At 34.3% G+C, this 21,146-nt stretch overlaps 1 protein-coding gene across 5 annotated transcripts in view; it reads left to right on the top strand.

Moving 5' to 3' along the window:
• Positions 1 to 21,146, top strand: part of jakmip1 (janus kinase and microtubule interacting protein 1) — a 66,519-nt gene that overhangs the window by 15,313 nt on the left and 30,060 nt on the right. For 2 of the 5 annotated variants that reach the window (XM_073921773.1, XM_073921775.1), the window contains exons 2-8: positions 196 to 443; positions 7,935 to 8,429; positions 11,113 to 11,292; positions 11,439 to 11,552; positions 13,631 to 13,777; positions 17,391 to 17,540; positions 20,555 to 20,614. In XM_073921773.1, coding sequence (XP_073777874.1) covers positions 300 to 443; positions 7,935 to 8,429; positions 11,113 to 11,292; positions 11,439 to 11,552; positions 13,631 to 13,777; positions 17,391 to 17,540; positions 20,555 to 20,614 — 1,290 coding nt within the window. In that variant the 5' untranslated portion in view covers positions 196 to 299. Of the gene's footprint in view, positions 1 to 192; positions 444 to 7,934; positions 10,202 to 10,632; positions 11,293 to 11,438; positions 11,553 to 13,630; positions 13,778 to 17,390; positions 17,541 to 20,554; positions 20,615 to 21,146 lie in introns of all 5 variants that reach the window. The other 3 variants (XM_073921774.1, XM_009291012.5, XM_073921776.1) reach the window with 2 other exon arrangements.

The raw sequence follows: 21,146 nt of genomic DNA, 5'->3' as shown, positions 1-21,146 counted from the left end.
AATACATTTGAGCCGAATTCCAGTGAACAAATGGCACATGTGAGTGTGTGTGTGTCAGATTGTTTGTGTTAACTGCAGTCTGTGAGCATGTGTAAAGGCAACACCCTCACTCTTACTTAGTGGAACAACTGTGTGTGTTCCCTGCGGTCATTGTGAAAGCTAGCTTCATGCTTACTCTTTCTGTGTGTCCAGCAGAAGAAGAGGAAGATGGTGGTGGTGCGGTCCATGTCCAGTGCTACAGATGTTTTGGAGTGAGATCTGAAGTGTGGATTTGACTGGAAAAGCACCTTTTGGAGAGGATGGCTGCGACCACGCCCACCGCAGCCCCGCCTCCTAAGAAGAGCCGAGGGAAACAGGAGATGGAAACTCTACAGACGGCCAATGAAGAGCTGAAGAGTAGATTGAGCGATGTACAAAATGAACTGCAACAGGAAAGAGGGAAGGTACACCAATGTTCACTAATTACTCTTTGATTTTCATATCCAATATGTTGACCTTCTTCACAAAATGTGCTTAAAGGGATAGTTCACTCAAGAATGAGTAGGCTGTCTACAATTATATAATGCAATGTCCCCTGAATTATTCTAAGCCTGTTTGACGTTCTTTTTTCTAATGAACACAAAAGAAGATATTATGAAGAAAGATGAAAACCTGTAACCATTGACTTCCGTAGTATTTTTTTCTTACTATGATGTCAATGGTTACAGTTGTTCAGCTTTCTTTAAAATCTCATTAATGTTTTAATGAGGTTCACATGATGGTGAGTAAATTTCTTTTTTGGGGGGTAAACCAACCATTAAACTCTATCAAATTCACCATAAAACCTGATAAGTTCTTATTACTCAAAACAAATTAGCAAGTTTACTCAAATGTTTTGATGTCATACGTTTCTGCAAATGTTTTAAGTTTTTAGAACTTTATACTTTATTTTGTACTACAACAACTTGTCTCTCACTAACACAAGTTGAAGCTCTTGGTCACACCATAATGTTAATTACAATTTAATTGAAATATTAAATAAATTGAGTTGTGCATTTTATTTGCATAGACACTAAAGTAACTTAAATCTTTACAATTAAGTGTTAACTAACAGCTTACTAGTTTTAGCTCATCTGCAACCTAACCACAGGACCTAATATTCACTATTTCCTACTCATTTCAGCATAACAGAAACCTTTGTAAATCTGAACAGAGCCCAATTTTAAAGACTAATTCATGTTTCTCTATGTATGCAAGGAAATTTTCACAGTATGTCTAATAATATATTTTTTTTTTCCTTCTGGAGAAAGTCTTATTTATTTTATTTCGGCTAGAGTAAAAGCAGTTTTGAATTTTTTCAAAACCATTTTAAGGTCAAAATTATTAGCCCCTTTAAGCTATATATTTTCGATAGTCTACAAAACAAACTATCGTTATGCAATAACTTGCCTAATAACCCTAACCTGCTTAGTTAACCTAATTAACCTTTAATAGTTAAACCTTTAAATGTCACTTTAAGCTGTATAGAAGTGTCTTGAAACATATCTAGTGGAATATTATTTACTGTCATCATGGCAAAATAATAGAAATGAGTTATTAAAACTATTATGTTAGGAATGCGTTGAAAAAATCTTCTCTCCGTTAAACCGAAATTGGGGAAAAAATAAACAGGAGGGCTAATAATTCAGGGGGGCTAATAATTCTGACTTCAACTGTACATAAGTATTCACAGCCTTTGCCGTGAAGCTCTAAATTGAGCTCAGGTACATTCTGTTTCCACAGATCATTCTTGTGATGTTTCAACAGCTTAATTGGATTTCACCTGTGGTAAATTCAGTTGATTGGACATGATTTAAAAGCCATACACCTGTCTATACGATTCCAGGGTTGACAGTGCATGTCAAAGTGCAAACCAATCATGAAGACAAAAGAATTATCTTTAGACCTCTGAGACAGGATTGTCTTGAGGCACAAGGCTGGGGAAGGTTACAGAAAAATTGATGGTGCTGTGAAAGTTTCAATAAGCACAGCAGTCTCCATCATCTGTAAGTGGAAGATGTGTGGAACCACCAGGACTCTTCCTAGAGCTGGCCGCCCATCTAAGCTGAGTGATCCGGTTGAAGGGCCTTAGTCAGGGAGGTGATCAGTAGCACAATAGTCACTCTGTCTGAGCTCTAGCTTTCTTCTCTGGAGAGAGGAAAACCTCACAGAAGGACATCTATCTGTACGGCAATCCACCAATCAGGCTTTTATGGTGACGTGGCCAGATAGAAGCCCCACAAAAGGCATCTGAAGGACTCTCAGATCATAAAAAAACAAACTTCTCTGGTCTGATGACACTAAAATTGAACTCTGGATTGAATGCCAGGCGTTATGTTTGGAGAAAACCAGTCACCACTCATCAACAGGCTAATACCATCCCTACAATGAAGCATAGTGGTGGCAGCATCATGGTGTGTTTATTTTTAATAAATTAGCAACAATTTCAAAATAATTTTTTTTCACATCGTCATTATGGGGTATTGTGTGTAGAATTTTGAGAAAATACATGTTTTAATCCATTTTGAAATAAGGCTGTAACATAAAAAATGTGGAAAAAGTGAAGCGCTGTGAATACTTTCTAGATGCACTGTATATTATATTATATTAATTATATTATATTATATTATATTATATTATATTATATTATATTATATTATATTATATTATATTATATTAATTAAATTAAATTAAATTATATTATATTATATTAATTAAATTAAATTAAATTAAATTAAATTAAATTAAATTAAATTAAATTATATTATATTATATTATATTATATTATATTATTACACATTCATATTCTGAATATCAGTGGTATAAATCCAAATGTATATTTGAATTTCTCTATTTATCATATCAAGAGATCTTATTTCTATAATAAATAGCAAAATATGCTGACATGTACTCCATTTTCAAAAGGAAATGTCTTTATATTTGATTCAATCTGATTTTTGGATCTAAATGGAGCCGAGTAACATGGTAATTTGTATCCAGAACACTAGTTGCCATAGTAATGACTTGTTTCTCCTGGCATTATGCTGATTCGCAAGTCACTGTGGAAATTAATTTTGCCCTCTGCTCATGCTCTTTTTTTGACATTCTTCTGTGAATCAGGCGACAAGATCTGAGCCCGTGCTGTTTCATGCATATGTGGCGTCCCAAATTACTCACAATTTTGCTCCTAATCTGTCAGATTTCTTGTTTTTGGACTACAAACAAATATATCAATTTAAACAAAGCAAACAACAACTAGTTTGCTGGCTCTCTGAATATAGCTTCAGTTCTTGCTTTATTTAACACAAATCTTGTCTGTTCAGTTGGAAGATTTATCCTGTAATTAATCATATTATCCCAAAATCCATCAGCAGAATCACTGTGTGCCAGTGATTTATTCATGGACAAGAAGAGAAAACATGCAACACCCTCTGAAAGCGTCAAACAATGGGGAAGCTTAACATTGTTGGAAAGCCTGGACAAATGTGGTGGTTTATGGTGTTAGAGGGAATTATTTCACATAATCAAATTGTGCAAACGTGGTTTTGGACCTGGTAAAATAAATCTCTGAAAGAATGTTTTTACTCTGAGCTTATCGTAATGCCAGAGCAGTTTGTAACCATTTATTTCTTTCAGCTCTTTTTGCCTTCTCACTACTTTTCATTTTTAAGTTATTATAAAAAAACTGGCGAAGAAAGATTTGGCTAATATTGGAAGCAATGAATAGGTGCCAAATATTGAAATATACCAATTATAAATACAAACAAGGCTTGTAAGTCCATGTTACAGGCTTTGAATATTAAAATTATAAAACTAATAGTAGGCTGACATGATTGATTGAGAAGGAAAATCTAAAGTATTTTTACTTCCCATTTTTTTTTTTGCCTTTAAATGAATGCAAAGATTTGAAGTGCAAATAAGCTTGTCTCGGTTTTGTCTTTAGCTACACAAACTTTTACTTACACATATTTCAAAGGTTGCACATTTAATATAATGTAATTTTAATAATGTAATTTTGTTTAATATAATGTAATTTTACAGTTTAAATTAAAAATAAAATTTGTGCTGAATTTTATAACGACTTCAAATTGACTGACCAAAACAATGTAAACAATCAAGGTTATGTTATGAAATTTTCTGTGTATGCAAATCTTATTGTGTTGCTAAGGGGTTTTTGGTGTCTTTTAGCTAGTTATTGTTTAAAATATTTGGAAACTGTGAACTGTCACTGTGAATTCATTTATGTTTTAGCAGCTCTAAAATTCTACTTCAGGTAAACTAAAAATTTGGTTAGTAAAACAGCTATAATTTGATCATGTTATTATTGTATTTATTTTTATGTATTTTTTGCATGTATTAATCAACCCTTGCCCTATTGTAGGAATATTTGATTTAATTACAGATTCCAGTTTACACAATAAAACAAAAAGTATGACCTACTGTTCAACATTGATATCTAGACATCTTATACTGCCTAAATTGAAGGACATTTTCTTCCAACTTTTAATCAATGGATTAGTTCGAGTTCAAGTTCAATTTAGCAGGCTTTCAACTGCCACAAGACTGCACAAAGTGCTTTACAGAGAAAAAAACAAACAAAGGTTCCAGTCAAATATTTACTGACATATTTAAAGCAAATTAATTCAAACTTAATATTTACAGTTTGACTGTTATTTATTTATGTGTTACATCTTTCTTCCCTCCATTTTATTTAATTTAAATTTCTACCTATATTATTCTATTATTTTAATTTACATTTGCTAAGCCTATTGTGATTAATTGAGTGTATATACAGTGCTTAGCATAATTGAATACACTCCATTTTAAAATTGAATATTTTATCCATTTCTCAGTGAATATAGGCTGTATTTTAGTGCATTTAAATAAAACTAATTTATTAAACTGATATATTTCTTAAAATAATATTTTAGTCACCAAACTTATTTAGAAATTGAAGGATATTACAATTAAATTCAAGCAAAATACTGCAAAAAAAAAAAGTACAACCTACAAAATTTCAACTAATTTTTTTCATTTTTTTTGTTTCTCTTGATGTTTTCTCTTTTTTAAAATTGTATTTAATGTTTTTCTATAACATATAAATTTGGGTGTACTAGTTTTTGGATCATTATTGTGAGTTATTTTGTTAGAGAGCTCCAGATTTAGCTTCAGTACTGACTAATCTAATATGTATGCACAAATATAATATTGTATAGCTTCCTATTAAAAATCAACTTTAAAAAAGAGATTTGTGAGGGATACACTGAAATATGCTGAGCACTGTATGTACAACAGACGAGAGAATATATAAGGGAGCTTTTATCTACTTGTATTTGCTTATGTATGTAAGTATATACAGTATCATGACGTGATGTAAAACAGATTAAAAATGTGCATAATATAATGTATAGAAATTATGCATTTGTACTTTTTCAAATCTTTTTAAAATTGTTGTTTTATTGAGTAAAATGTCAGTAAAGAATCTGAAAAAAATATTAATTTGTACACACAAATTCACCATAAATATATAGTAGCAACTAATGCATATTTGTTCTGATATAAGTACATACTGTAGTAGTTAATGACAAATAATAATGCCGTGAAACCACCAAATAATATTATCAATGAAACATTAATTTAGGTATTTTTAATAATTTGCTGTTGCAGTATCCATCTCTGCATTTCATCCTTGTTATCATGAGACACAAAACAAAAACATAACTTTGATAATCCTTTATCTTTTAAGTGTTGTATTATTCAAATGCAGCACTTGGTGTCGCTGTTGGCCAGCATACTAGAGTTCTTCCTAGAGTTCCTAGAGACTGTAAATGCAACCAGAAAAGGGTCTAGGACAAAGGTAGTTCTTTGGGAACTACTACCTGTCCAGTTGGTTAGTTCCTTGAACTTACCACACATGGAAAAGCTCCCAACATTTATTTACTATGCGTATGTGAATTTCTTGTATTTGCTAAACACAAAAGAAGGTGTTTTGATTAGTGCTGGTAGGTAGTTAAATAGTTATTGGTTTCTATTGGCTTCCATAACTTTTTTTATTTTCTTTTTATATTTTCTTTTTATTTACATTGGATGTCAAACATGTCAAATTCTTACAGATTTGCAAGAACATGAGGTTAATAAATGTTAAGTACAATTTCATTTTTATGTTTCTATATAAAAATGTTTTATATATATGTTTTATATTTTATTTTTATTTTCTATCCCAGTAAAGCATAATGTGAACATTAAAGATGCCAAGGTTTCCCTAATTTGTAAGTAGATCTAAGCTTATGTTATAATATTGTTGAAAATGGGACAGGCTTAAAAAATAAATAAATAAAAAAATAACCAGTTTTGCGAAGCATCACATGTTTGCAGTTCATCAGAATGTAAATTGCTATACATATGGATTATAATTTCATTCAGTGCCATCCCTAAGAGGCATTTTTTTTCATTACTTAAATGTGTATATTGTGAAATTTGGCAGATTTGTTTATAATGAGGCAACACACACATGTAAGTTGGTGTAAGTCATTTTCTGGCGGCAAAAGATAGCTCAAGCACTAATTCTGCTTAAATTAAACATCTCTACCACTCCACTTAAAGAGATTATTAAAATATCTTTCGACAACCAAACTATGATTATTGTGTATGTTGGGCTGAGCAATTAATCAAAAGGTAATCAAAATCGACATTCATAACCTATATTCATTAATTCAATTATTTTCTTTTCGGCTTAGTCCCTTTATTAATCTGGGGTGGCAACAGCAGAATGAACCGCCAACTTATCCAGCATATGTTTTTACAAAGCGGATGCCCTTCCAGCCACAATCCATCATTGGTAAACACACATACTCATTCACTACAGTCAATTTTACCATACCCATTTCACCTGTACCACATGTCTTTGGAGCAAGGAATAAGGAAACCCACACGAACACGGGGAGAACATGCAAACTCCACACAGAAATGCCAACTGACCCAGCCAAGGCTCGAACCAACAACCTTCTTGCTGTAAGGCGAATGTGCTACCCACTGCACCACCGCGTTGCCCGTCACAACCTATAATCGTTCAAATTTGTCCAGGTCAATTTCTTCAATTACTTTCCCTACCGTGTGTGGAGTCACGTGACCCCACTCTGTTAAAGTTGATTTTTACTTGTCATATTATTCTGAGATTATACCTCAGACAAGTGCACACATGCGTTCCGACACAGCCTTCGCACACCCACGCACCTCTCAAAAAATTTTACGACACGTCACAACGGCACGTAGCACAAGCTTTGTGATTCTTTGGTTTGGTAGCGGTGACAATGGTGACTGGCGTGGAGAGCTGCGTTTCAGGCAATGTGTGTTCTAATTTCAGTTGTTCGGCATTGATGTTTAATAACTAATCATAGATAGTAAGTAATGAGTGTCTCCTTCAATTATTTTAAAATCAAATAATGCACCCTTTATTAGGAAATCTCTCATTGTAATATGAGCATATTCACTTTACAAAACTTAAACTTATTAAATATTGATAAATAATAAATATATAAATTAAATATTAAATAAAATAATCGTTCATTAATCCTAATCAAGTTAAAATTAGTCGAGATTTTGATTTTAGGCCAAATCGCCCAACCCTGTGTGTGTGTATGAGTGTGTGAGCATCAGGCACTGAAATGAGCTGCTGAAGCATCAGAGTAAAGCTCAATAATATTCATGACCCTTCCAAATATGGTCAAAACCAGCCGTATTATATTTGGGACTTTTTTATTTTCACTTTCCTAAGCCACATACCTTCTATTTAGATATGAGAACAATTTAACATATTGGATCAATGCTTTCTATGGCACCTTAATTATGAAATGCTAATGTCACCTTCTTTTGTAGTGAGAGAGGAAATACACACATCTTGTCTGTCATTTGTGTAGATGACCAAATTACGAGAGCGTTTCCAGGAGTTACGGGCCCAGCGTGAAACTGAGCAGCACAAGCACTCGGTGGCACTTACTGAACTCCGTGTCAAACTCCATGAGGAGAAGCAGCGCGAGGTGGCGGCCGCACGAGAGAGCCTGTCCCGACAGCATGAGGCTGAGCTGGCCCGGTCTGCACGTGTCCGCGAGACAGAACTGGCCCGGCTGCAGGCGCTGGTGTGCGTTTTACGGGACGGGGCCAGCAGTGAGTTACGAAATGCCCTGAAAGAGGAGGCGCGAGAGGAGGCCCGCAGGAGCTACGAGGCTGAGAAACTCAGACTGACGCAGGAGCTTCAGGAAGCCAAGACGTCACGGAGGCAGGCAGAAGAGGCACTGGCCCATGCTGTACAGGCGGACCGGGCCAAAGCGGCTGATCTCAGAGTAGCCCATCAGGCTCATCAAGATGAGATCCAGAGAATCAAACGCGAGAGTGAGAGAGAAATACGGAGGCTGGTAAGAATGATAAATTAAATACATACATATATGTCACCAAAATGGAAACATGAAAGATAGTCTGTTTTCAGTCAGTGTGTTTGCTTTAAATAAACAAACACAATGTTTATATGTTTTTTAGGGGTGTGACAAGATTTTGCAAGATTAAATCGCAACAAGATTTCTTGTTGAGGTGAAATGTTGTCTCTTGAGTTGTGATGTTATGATGGAGCATGAGAGTGAAATTAGCATTACATATTGGAGGTAGGATTGGATTTTAACTGCAAATGAAGTGCTTTGCACACACCTGATAACTCAAGCTTTGTGTCACGTGTCACTTGGTTGCTTGGGTGAGAAGCCAGTCAGTAGAGTTTATAGCTAAACATAGTGTTTGCGTGTCCTTAATGACATAGAATTAATTAAAATATAAAACAAAATTCCATTCATTACATTTTTAAAAAAGCACCTTAATGTGTTTTCAGTTGAATAAAAATCTATTTTCCTTTTATATATTAGCAAATATTTGCTAATATTTAGAATTCTAAAAAATGATTTTACATTCACATAGGCTATTAGCAAAATATTTTGCAGTGTTTGCATGTCCTTTACTCCATAGAATTATTTAAAATATAAGTAAAATAACATTCACTACAAGTTAATTTAAAAAAAGCACCTAAATAGTTTTGCAATTTGTGATTTTTTTTTTTTTGCAGTTGAATAAAAGACAATTTCTTAAAATGAGTGTAAAAATTTCGTTTCATCTCGTTCTCATGAACCCAATCTTGTGTCTCGTCTCGCCTAGTCATGTCACACCCCTAGTGTTTATTTCATTGAATAAATCAACCGACAAATGTTTTACTGGGTATTATGGCCACACATATTCTCACAATATTTCATTTATAATATCCGTTGATGTCAATAATTAAAAGGTAATTTTTTTAAAGGGCACCTATGATGATAATCAACTTTTGTAAGCTGTTTTGGCATAACTTAGTAGGTATTATGTGTCCAATGTCATATTGGTGTTATATAAACCAAACAAGTCTCTTTTTTTAAACTTCCAGATGTTAAAATAAGACCTAAATCCCAATGGTTTTGAGGCCCATCGTAATGTGTGTGGTTTTCCCTGCCCACCAAATTCATTGACAGGCACCATGCTTTTATAAAAACTTGGCTTGGTTGCTGGTGCATGGTGGGCTGAGTAGTTTAGAAACTGCTGGCCTATAGGGATTTTCATGCACAGCCATATCTAGGGTTTACAGAGAATGGTTCTGTGGTTGCAAATGACTACTTGATGCCAAATGTCAGAAGAGAATGGTCAGACTGGTATGAGTTGATAGAAAGGCTACAGTAACTGACCACAGTGTACTCATCTTCTGATGGCTACTTCCAGAAGGATAACGCACCATGTCATAAAGTGCCACTCATCTCAGACTTTCTTGAACACTACAATGAGTTTACTGAACTCAAAAGGCCTCCACAGTCACCAGATGTCAATCCAATAGAGCACCATTGGCATGTGGTGGAACGAGGGATGTGCAACTGCTTGATGCTATCATGTCAATATGGAACAAAATCTCTGAGGAATATTTACAGTATTACTTATTGAATCTGTGCCACGAAGAATTAAGGCAGTTCTGAAGGCAAAAGGGGGTCCAACCCTGTACTAGTAATGTGTACCTAATAAAGTGGCAGATGAATATTTTATAACACTGATATACAAAACATAATATGTCATAACATGGGCACAACCATTTTAGTTGTCAGTCCATCAGATATATATATCGGCACTGGTGGGAGGCGTGCATTGGCACAAGGCAGCAGGCCGAGTGACTTGGTGCCCCCACCAGTGCCGATATACAGCCATATCGCACTGCTACGAGTTTGATATTGCGTTTATACAACAGTTTGATGGCATAATTGTGTATATAAAAACTAAGTCAAACATGGAGAGTCTCAAAAACTTTGTATGAGGAACTACTTTCTTCCGGATTCAAATCATAAGCTGACAATTAAACATTTGAGCGTGCATCTTTTAAACTTTAGATCTGTAGTGTCTGCTTTTTGCTGGCTGTATGTGGGCGGAGTAATACACAAAGGGTAAAGAGGCTGCAGGAGTTCTGATATTGCAGAATATCGCACGGCTATCAGCCAATCAGATTTGAGAACCAGACAGAACTGATGTATAAATAAATATATAAATAAGTATATATAAGTGTATAAGTAAATTCTGTCAAATACTTACACAACCAAATTATTTTTCAAATATTTTTCAAGTGATATTTTATGGAACAAGGACATTTTAAAGTATTTCCTACAGTGTTTTTTTAACAAATAATTGCATTTTTTAAACTATTTTAAAGTCAATAATATTAGCCCCCTTTAGCAGTTTTTTTGATAGTCTACAAACATCGTTACACAATCACTTAACTAATTACTCTAACCTGCCTAGTTAACCTACTTAACTTAGTTAAGCCTTTAAATTGCACTTTAAGCTGAATACTAGTAACTTGAAAAGTATGTAGTAACATTATGTACCATCATCATGGCAAAGATAAAATAAATAAGTTATTAGAGATGAGTTATTAAAATATTGTGGTTAGAAATGTTAAAAAAAAAACTCTCCGTTGAACAGAAATTGGGGAAAAATATAAAAGAATTCAAATGTAACAGTTCTGACTTCAGCTGTATGTGTGTGTTTCAGATGGATGAGTTGAAGAGCAGAGATCGTGTGGTTCAGTCACTGGAAAAAGAGCTGGGTGTACAGGCGGGTCAAACACAGCGCCTCCTGCTGCAGAAAGAGGAATCAGAGCGCAATTATGGCAGTCCAAAGAGAGAGGTGGTGCCGTCTCTCGGGGAAAACTCAGACTCTGTCATTAATCAGGTCTGTTGTGTTCTGTGACCACTGACAAAAAAACTTTTATATCATCAGCAACATTAGCATCCATTAGAGCACATCCAACATTGAATTGCATATAGAGCCAGCTTTACCTCTCCATCACTCAATAAAGCATGTTTTTCTGTTCACAGGAAGTGGATGAGAGGGATGTACGCAGGTTTCAGCTGAAAATTGCTGAACTGCAGTCTGTCATCAGAAAACTCGAGGACAGAAACACACTGCTGTCAGATGAGAGAAACGAACTGGTACACATACTGTACATAATGTTTTCTCTCACACTTAATACTATGTATGATAGAATATTCTTCTTACACACTAAAAATATCTTGTGGAACTTTTGTTTAAAAAAAATGACTCCTGTGATTTTTAGAATTTCACTTTAAAAAAAAAACAGTGACAATTTTTCAAATTAGTGCGTGGCATATATATATTTTACAACCCATAACTGTTTTATTAAACGGGATCTATTATGCAAAATCACTTTTATGAGTGGTTTAAACACAGCTGTGTAGCAATAGACTGTGAATATAACCAACTGCTACTGGTAAAAAGTATTAATTCTTTTTTTTATAATAACACTTTTTTATAATTGCAGTCTGCAGAAACACTTTGATTTACATTCTCCCTTTATACATGCCATCAGAGGGGGAAAACCCCACCTATTAGTGACGATCTCTCCCTTATTAGATATAGACATTGGGCTCTATTTCACGATCCAGGCACAAAGTCCAAAAAGCGCATGGTTCAAAAGCATTATAGGAAAAAGAAGCACAGTGCAGTTTTTTTGATGTCACAAGGCAAAAACTGAATCAGCTGCATATTGTGTTTGTGTTGGTGTTGATATTGTTATAATTTTAATAGTTAAAAATATTGTGATATTCAAGATTTGTAAAGTCATACAGCTCTGGATAACACTAAAAATTGCATCCACTAGTCTCTCCTCCATCTTTAAAAGTCTCTGTAGTCGTCTTGACAACACAAACACTGCTGTCACCTCAATGGAAACCCAGCCTCTGCTTTCATTTGATTGGAGAATAAAAAAGATGTGACTGACGTATCACACTCAGAGTTGACATTTTTCAACTGCGAGCGCACAACCATTCAACCATTGGTAAACCATTTAATAGATGCTTCTCTCAACGCAAAAAGTGTATTTGGTGTGATGGGCCCCTTAGGATATTTTTAGCTAAAACTTCACATACACACTTCACATAGGGAAATCAGAGACTTGTTTTACATGTTGTAAAAGGGGCAGAATACATCCCGATTAAATGATACAGTAATTGTAATATAGCTAGTTACATGAGCTACAAAGATGCTTCACCTTCACAATGTGTTATCGTTAACAATGATAATACAGGTGCTACAGTAGAAAACCATATTATTAATTTGGTACAAAACACAATACTAAAACATTGCATTAAGAATTAATTAAAGGCTCACTTTAAGTGATTCTTTTGCCATATAATGATTTGAAAGCACCAAAACAAACCCACCCATCACACCTATTTTAAATCTCTGTTATTGCAACTAGACATGTCTCTTACTGCTGATGTTGGTCTAACACTGTGTTCAAATCATTTGTCAGTTGCATAGTACACCTTTAATTAACATATGAACAGACACGCCTATTACTGCTGATGTTGGTCTGACACGGTGTTCAAATCATTTGTCAATTGCATAGTATACCTTTAATTAACATATGAACAGAAAACTAAATATAATGTACTGAAAACAAAAGTAAAAATAAACAAAACTCTTTCAAAATTGTAATTTAAATATGCAATGTATTATTATTGGAATGTTTAATTTTTATCAGTGTTTTAATTAAAATTAACATATGTAGTATTTTCAATGATTAGTATGTCAAATTTAATTAACAAACCACATTTTACTAGATTGGAAGGCTTTTTTGTTATTGCAAAACTTTTTTTTTAATATGAATATATATATATATATATATATATTTATATGTTTTTACTTTTTTATTTGAAGTGCAGACTATTGCTAATGCTCAAGCTTTTATGTGTTATACACTCTTTCTGCTTCAGGGCCCAGATTTTATGTCAGATAGCAGCCAAACAAATATCAAACTTGCATTTGTAAATATTTTGAGCATTAACATGTAAATGTTTTATGGGTAATGGCACCTGTAGTTGTTTTTTGATATTTAAATTTCAACCTGTTCGATACTAAAGCCACGGTTCTACATTTATTTTGTGTTCAAATTTATAAGACAAATGTCAGTTCTACATTTTGATGGAAATCACAATAGATCTTGCATTCTGGGATGTATGCAATCAGGCTTTTCTCTGCTTTACAGCTGAAACGAGTGCGAGAAGCAGAAGGAGAAATGAAGCCTCTGTTTGAGAAGAACAAACGGTTGAATAAGAAGAATGAAGAGCTGCAGCAAACTCTACAGCGCATGGAGGACAAACTGAAGACGCTCAGCAGAGAGAACGCAGAACAGGTGTGTTACTGACAGAAGTGTGAAAATAACTGGGAAAAATGTAGGACTGGACTTGAGTTAACACTCAGCATATGATTGGCTTGACCTTGATAATCAGAAATGAAAATTTGCTTAATATGAGAAGAAAATTATTATATTTTACATTTGTAATAACTTTAATTGCAATAATTGAATTAGGTTTTTCTTATTTGAAAAATTTTAATTAATAATAAAATGAACACTTCACTTTTGTTTTATTCGACATATACTAAAAATTATTAATTGGATTTCCTACATGTTTTGAAGGTAAGTGGTTATAAATAATTTTAAATGGACTGAAACAAATAAGGGTGAGGCAGTGGCGCAGTAGGTAGTGCTGTCGCCTCACAGCAAGAAGGTCGCTGGTTCGAACCTCGGCTCAGTTGCAGTTTCTGTGTGGAGTTTGCATGTTCTCCCTGCCTTCGCGTGGGTTTCCTCTGGGTGCTCAGGTTTTCCCCACAGACCAAAGACATGTAGTACAGGTTAATTGGGTAGGCTAAATTGTCTGTAGTGTGTGTGTGTGAATGTTTGTATGGATGTTTCCTAGAGGTGGGTTGCGGCTGGAAGGGTATCCGCTGTGTAAAAACTTGCTGGATAAGTTGGCGGTTCATTCTGCTGTGGCGACCCCGGAATAATAAAGGGACTAAGCCGACAAGAAAATGAATGAATGAAAACAAATAAGTTACATTTAGTAATGTTTGACTTAATTTGTTAAATTCAGCCCATATAAATTGTTTAAAACCACTTACTTTTCAATGAATCTTCCAAGGAATTTTTTTTTCAATGTATAGGTAAAACACTACATTTTTATAGGGCATTGTAGATAAGATTGGAGTTTGTTTCACAAGAAAATACTATTTTGTTTTTCGAATTTTAATATTTAATATACTATGTAACTTGTCATTTTGATGCATTTGCTTGTGAAATTTACAAGTAGTTTCTGACAGTGTTCGATGGATGGCTTTCTATCCAGTTTGGGTGGTATTTTCATGACTAAAATTTGTTTTGGTGGTTGGCTTATCTGAATTGGGATCAGTTTGCTGATTTTCAAAAATTTTGCCATATTTTTGCCATATTTTGTCTCCTTTTGTTGTTCTATTACCTGGGAAATGTTTTCATTTACTTGTATACATTTATGTTGTCACTCTTTAGATTTAAGGAGCTAAAAGTGTCCTCATGCGCCTTATTATATAAATTGTAAACACAATTCTATCACATTTTATGGCAGTGAATGTTTTGGATGAGCTTTTCTAGCAGTGAAAGCGATTTGGAGAACTTTTGGGATGGAAATTGTCAACTCAATCCAGCTATTTTGGTGTTTAGTGAGTACAGGTGTTTTTAATTAGCCTGGTTTGGATCTTGTGTTTCAGAACCTGACACGTTTTCTACCAGAGTTTGGTTTGGTTAGACATTTATGAAGATGGCAATCAAGCACCAATCACTTATAAATATGTGTGTATCAACAACAGACAAGGCATTTTGATGGACAACAGTTTAAAGGAGTTGTTCACACAAAGGTTTAAATTTACTCACTATAAGGTCCACCAAGTTGGTCCAATGAAGGTGTCCACTGGTGGATGAAGGTGGATGCACAATATTGTTTTAGTTTCAATTAAGCTCGTATCTGACTCCAATTTTAATATGAGGTGATTTACTGTAGAATATTAATATATTTATCTTTCGCTTTATCTGACTCCAATAATAAAACATTAAGAGGATTATATGAATATATAATTTAGATGAATGTTTGAACCTTTTCTCTTGTAACTATTGCATTTGTTCATTCGGATGCTCAGTGAAAAAAAGGTGGCATCCCTCAAGGTCATACTCTCGTCAGTCTTGATTATTGAACAAATGTTATACTTTTAGATAGCTTCTCCTTTGTTTGCTCATTCTACAGTATTTTTGATTAGTCTCCTTAGATGTTCACCCTTGAATTAAAGGTACTATTAATTTAAATCAGAGGTCAAGGCTAATATTATAAATATAACCAACTACTGTTCTGTATAATAATTTTGGTTTAGCCAAGCTCATGGATTCCCATGTACACCTAATTCAGAACAACATTACTTTCAAACAAGGGTCAGACACCCTATCTAGATTAGTCATGCAACAACTTGTTACCCTAGACGGAAATAAGTCCTTTTCCACCTACTTACACTTGAATCAATATCAAGTGTCTGTCAGATCCCTTAAATGCAGTTATTGTGCCTGATGCTCCATCTCAACTGGATTTTAGTCTGTTTACTGACCTGAAGCAGGAAGTCTGGAAACAAGAATACAGTGTTATTACAGAGTTAGAAGAATGTGTTCAAACATAACATTTTAATAGTCAGGTAAATGTGTATTATGCTAGTTATTTAGTCAATTCATAAACAATTAATACAAGACATCAAAATCCTCAAAGATAAATCTAAGATCAAAATATGCATACCTGACTTTTAATAATATACTGGACATATTATAGAGCAAGAGAGCTGCATACAGACTAATCTGGATACAGAATCGCGCTGAGCTTCTTGACACTTTTCCTTAAATAGTCAACCCATAGTAAAACATTCTCCAAGTAGAGAGCCCACCTGCTGTTAGAATCAGGAGGTAATTTGGGTAGATAACAAATGACACACATTCGGCAGGGCGTCAAAGATGCCTGAAGTTTCAAGTGTTTATTTAGATTATACCTACTGTATGATGAGAATGAGACCATTGTTCCATTCACACTGAGACTTTTCAAATGATATCAAAAATCTTACTCACTATTTACTCTGTCAAGTGGCTCCAAACCTTTATGAGTTGCTTTCTTTTGCTGAACACAAAATAAATTATTTTGAAGAAAGCTGGAAACGTGTAACCCTTGACTTTCATAGCAGGAAAAATAAATAGTATGGAAGTCAATGGTTACAGGTTTTCAGCTTTGTTTGAAAAACCATGCTTTGTGTTGACAAAAAAAAAAAACTGAAACAAGTGAATGGTGGGTAAATGATGATCAAATTTAAATTTTTTTGGCTTCACTAACCCTTTAAGCTGAATTCTAGAATATAGATAAAATGTAAAATGTACACTGAACTATGTCAGGACAGCTTTGTGATTAACAATTTTGCAACTTGCTTACATAAACTGCTGAACTGAACTTAAACACTAAAAAACTGAAGTACACTGTTACAATTTATTATGACCTTTTATGTGAAGCTGCTTTGACATAATCTACATTGTAAAAGCGTTATACAAATAAAGTTGAATTGAATTGAATTGAATAAACACATTGAAGATGCTTGGTAATTGTGCCTTTTGAAAGTAAAACAACCCAAAAAAAATAAATGTCAACATTGTAGGTTGCTTTTTTGTTAGAACATAGAAAAACGTGTCTCTCTCTCTCTCTCTCTCTCTCTCTCTCTCTCTCTCTCTCTCAAGTTCAAGTTCAAGTTCAAGTTGCTTTATTGGCATGACATTAAGTACAGTATTGCCAAAGCACTTCAAATATAAAATATATTAAAAACATTGAAAAATTAATAGTAATACAGATAAGAGATAATATCTCTCTCTCTCTCTCTCTCTCTCTTTCTCTCTCTCTCTGTGTGTGTGTGTGTTTGTTCAGAGGGAGAAATCCAAGCAGAGCTCACAGTCTGGAGGTCTGAAGAGACACACATCACTAACGGACCTGAGTCAGGCCCACGAGCAGCAGGAAGTGGAGTACCTGCGCTTGCAAATCAGCGAGCAGCGTGGCGTTATAGACGAGCTCACACAGGTTTGTGTCATACATACGTTGGAGTTTACACATTTTTTGGGAGATGTTATGTGTATGCCATAGACGTGCGGTCAGGGGGCGCAGATGAGCCAGTGCCATCATGAGAAGTATGCTAATGATAAAATAAATATTTGTCCTCTGATCTGTGCTTTAAATGCTATTTATGTATGATTTAAATGATTTTAATCATTTTTATGATCAAAATCGCTGTATTTTGTGCATTTATAGTTCAATTACAGCATAGAACCAGGAGCTCTGCCTCTCATCAGATTGCACAATCCCCTGCACACTGGCTTGAGCCCGCCCCTTTTGCTCACTCAGTGTATGCTACCAATGTAATGCTTTATTAAAATGTCTTCATACATTGTTGACATTTTTATTGTATGTCCTCACTTTTCTTATAATAAGTGATGTATGTCACGGATGTTTACACTTAGAATCTGACATAAACCGCATTGAAAAGGTGATTTGTGTAAATGAATCAATGTTTATTTGTTGTATTCATTTTAAAGATTCTCAGTTTTGAATACTTGTTGACTCTAAGTCTACTTCCAGTTGCTCATTCTGCGTCCTTGCCTGCTTTATAAATGTGTGTTTGTGTCATTGTGTGCTTGTTATTCTCTAAATGGTCTCACCCTGTAATTATTTGTGTTCAGTTATCAGCGCTGTGTCTGTTAATTGGTTTGTTTACTTCATTAGGACAAAGCCTAATTAGAAGTGAATTACAGCCTCACTTTCTTTTTCTGTTCTCTCCCTCTTGACTTCTGTTCACACACATGCTGATATTATAGCATTGAAAATAATAGATCAGCACACGACTTGCAAAATCATCAGCTTTTAAGAAATGAAGGCATTTATTCTGCAAAGATTGCATTAAATTCCAAAAACCTGATCAAAAGTAGCATTTGAAACATTTATTTGAAATATGAATATTTGTGTTAGTTGTTCAATCTAAAATGTATTTAAAGTAAGAGTAATTTATAATGTAACAAAAACTATATTTATTAAAAAAAAACTAATTTCAATTGTTTTTCCAAAAAAATCCATTTATAAAAGTCAAAAAATAAAAGCAGCTATTTTGGAATCTCTATTCTTCAAAGAGTTTTAAAAAGAATATGATAGTACCATTATATATGAAAAAGTCAATCTGTTTAATTATGATAATAATCAGTCCCTCCGGGATTTTTTGGTGTCCATTTTTACAAAATGTTTGTGTATTTTTACAGCAAAACAAAAGAACTAATACACACAATTGCAGAAGGTTGGAGAAAAGACACCATAAAATCTGACATTTTAGTTCAAAATCATTTATAACAATGTTACTACATATGAGCAATATCACACAAGTAACAGTGCAATATGGCTTTATATTGGAACTGGTGGGAGACCAATGTGTTATTGTCCCACCAGTGACGATATACAGACAAAATCAAACACGGAGAGTCTAAAAATCCTTTTGTAAGAGTAACTAGTTTCTTCTGCCATTCATTCACATCTGCAGCTGACTTCAGAACTGTAGAAACCATTGTTACTTCACAAACGTCACATTAGAGCTAGTATTTTAAATGAATCTCTTGCGTAATATAGCATAGCGTAATACTCACATTTTAAGATTATAAGGCTGAACAGCATAAAATGCCATCGGTCTACAGATATTCCCCAGTATTTTTCTGTTGCAATAGGAATATCACAATAATACCCCAAAAAAGGTAATTTTTTCCACAACAGTCTCCACGACTGGAGTGATATGGAAGATAAGGAATCACTTAAGAATCTTTTTCATGAATATTATGACAATCTATAAGGATTTTAATAGACTTCTATAATTAATTTTAAGTCTTAACTCACTGACTCATCATCTCACCTTATTGCTTTATAGCCAAACTTTGTCATTATATATAACTAACGTATTAAACAACCTATTCAATATATAGAACTTTGGTTCTGTTCACTTGCAACACTCGCTGCGTGTCGACATCTCTCTGCATAAAAGGCTGTTACTCCAGTTTCACAGCGCATGGGTGGCACATATTTTATCAGTGTGCATGTAAACAACCGGGATTCACATCAGAAGCAATGCATTGGGAGTGCGGGAATGGTTCTTTACACGCATACATCAGTTTGGTTTACCAGTGTTGTTTTGGTTGCACATAGAGTAACAATTTTGCGCATGCAAAAGACGGCAAATGTGAATGGCCCCTAACGCTTTTGTTCTGGGATTACTTTAAATTAATATTTGCATAAAGTAAATCATATCTTAAAACTTAAACTGGGGCACTTTTTTTTTTTTTTGGAATGTCTCCTCGTGCCGCCTCTCTAGCAAGATGCCAGCCTGGGCGATCGGCCATATTGCCCATGCCTAAATTCGTTGCTGCAGATTACTATCGTATAAATACAGCACTACACCATACAAAAGAGAGAAATATACTTAGAAAGTCACTTACCAGTTTTATAATGATTTGATCAGCTGTAGTTTACGAAATGCTGAAATTACGCAACATTTTTCTCCTCTAAGGACTTATTATGCTTTTTGTCGCCGTATTGTGGCGGAACGTTAACTGTATTTGCTCTGCTGTTTATGATTGGCTAATGGGTCCTGACACGTTTTATCTCAGAGATTATAAATATTTAAAATAAGCACTATCCTTATAAAAAACTGCATAGATATAATCTAAACAACTACATTATTAACAGCTGCAATATTTATTAAACTGCAGTGTGTTTATTGATCTGCTATCACTTTATATCGGTTGAGTAATACACAAGGGTGAGGAGGCCTGTATGATCAAATAAATACATCTTTGGTGAGCATTAGTGGTAAACATTTTTCACAAATTTTAAAAACCCACTCAAACTCTTGAAAACTAGTGTGAACGTGAAAGTGATACACTTATGCAGTGTATCTAATGTGAAATTAACTCAATCTTTAATTGTGCCTTTGAGCGCAGTTTGTGTTTTATTGCTGTATTGTTAGAAACCCAACAGTACATATTGATGACTTGGTTTGCTTTCAGGAACGGGACAGGCTGATAATCAACAAAAAGAACCGGCGAAAAAACATCAAGCTACCTAAGGTGAGCTGATCCTTTCATTCATAAACAAGCCAAACCATAGTGTGCCAATTTAAGGAAGCTTTGCTGTAGTTATTTCCTCTTTTCTATATAGCATATGAACACTGTCACTAAGCAACCGTCTCCTCTGAGGATTGTGAATGATTGTGTGTGTTCATTCGTGTATGTGGGTGTGTGTGTGTGTGTGTGTGTGTGTGTGTGTGTGTGTGTGTGTGTGTGTGTGTGTGTTTGCTGGTAACATCAGCACATTAATTGGCCTCTAGAGACTTTTAAATCAAGCCAACTTCTTTATTTCTCATGCTTAACATTATTGAAATGCTCTCTGATTTCTGTTCTCGTTCAAAAGGTTAAGCTATTCACTCAAACTACTCAAAATAGTCAATTAAAACACATACAAAGCTTTTATAACACATTTGTAATATCATAATTGTTGTGTGTTTGGGTTTTACGAATGTTTGTTGGGTACAAAATGACCACCAATTTGGATTTGACATTTTAAGATATAATTTTATAAACTTAATCTGACAAACCCTTC

The sequence above is a fragment of the Danio rerio genome, chromosome 14 (genome assembly GCF_049306965.1).
Source record: "Danio rerio strain Tuebingen ecotype United States chromosome 14, GRCz12tu, whole genome shotgun sequence".
Lineage (NCBI taxonomy): Eukaryota > Metazoa > Chordata > Actinopteri > Cypriniformes > Danionidae > Danio > Danio rerio.
The sequence above is the reverse complement of the archived record's forward strand: the minus strand, read 5'-3'. Positions and strand labels throughout refer to the sequence as shown.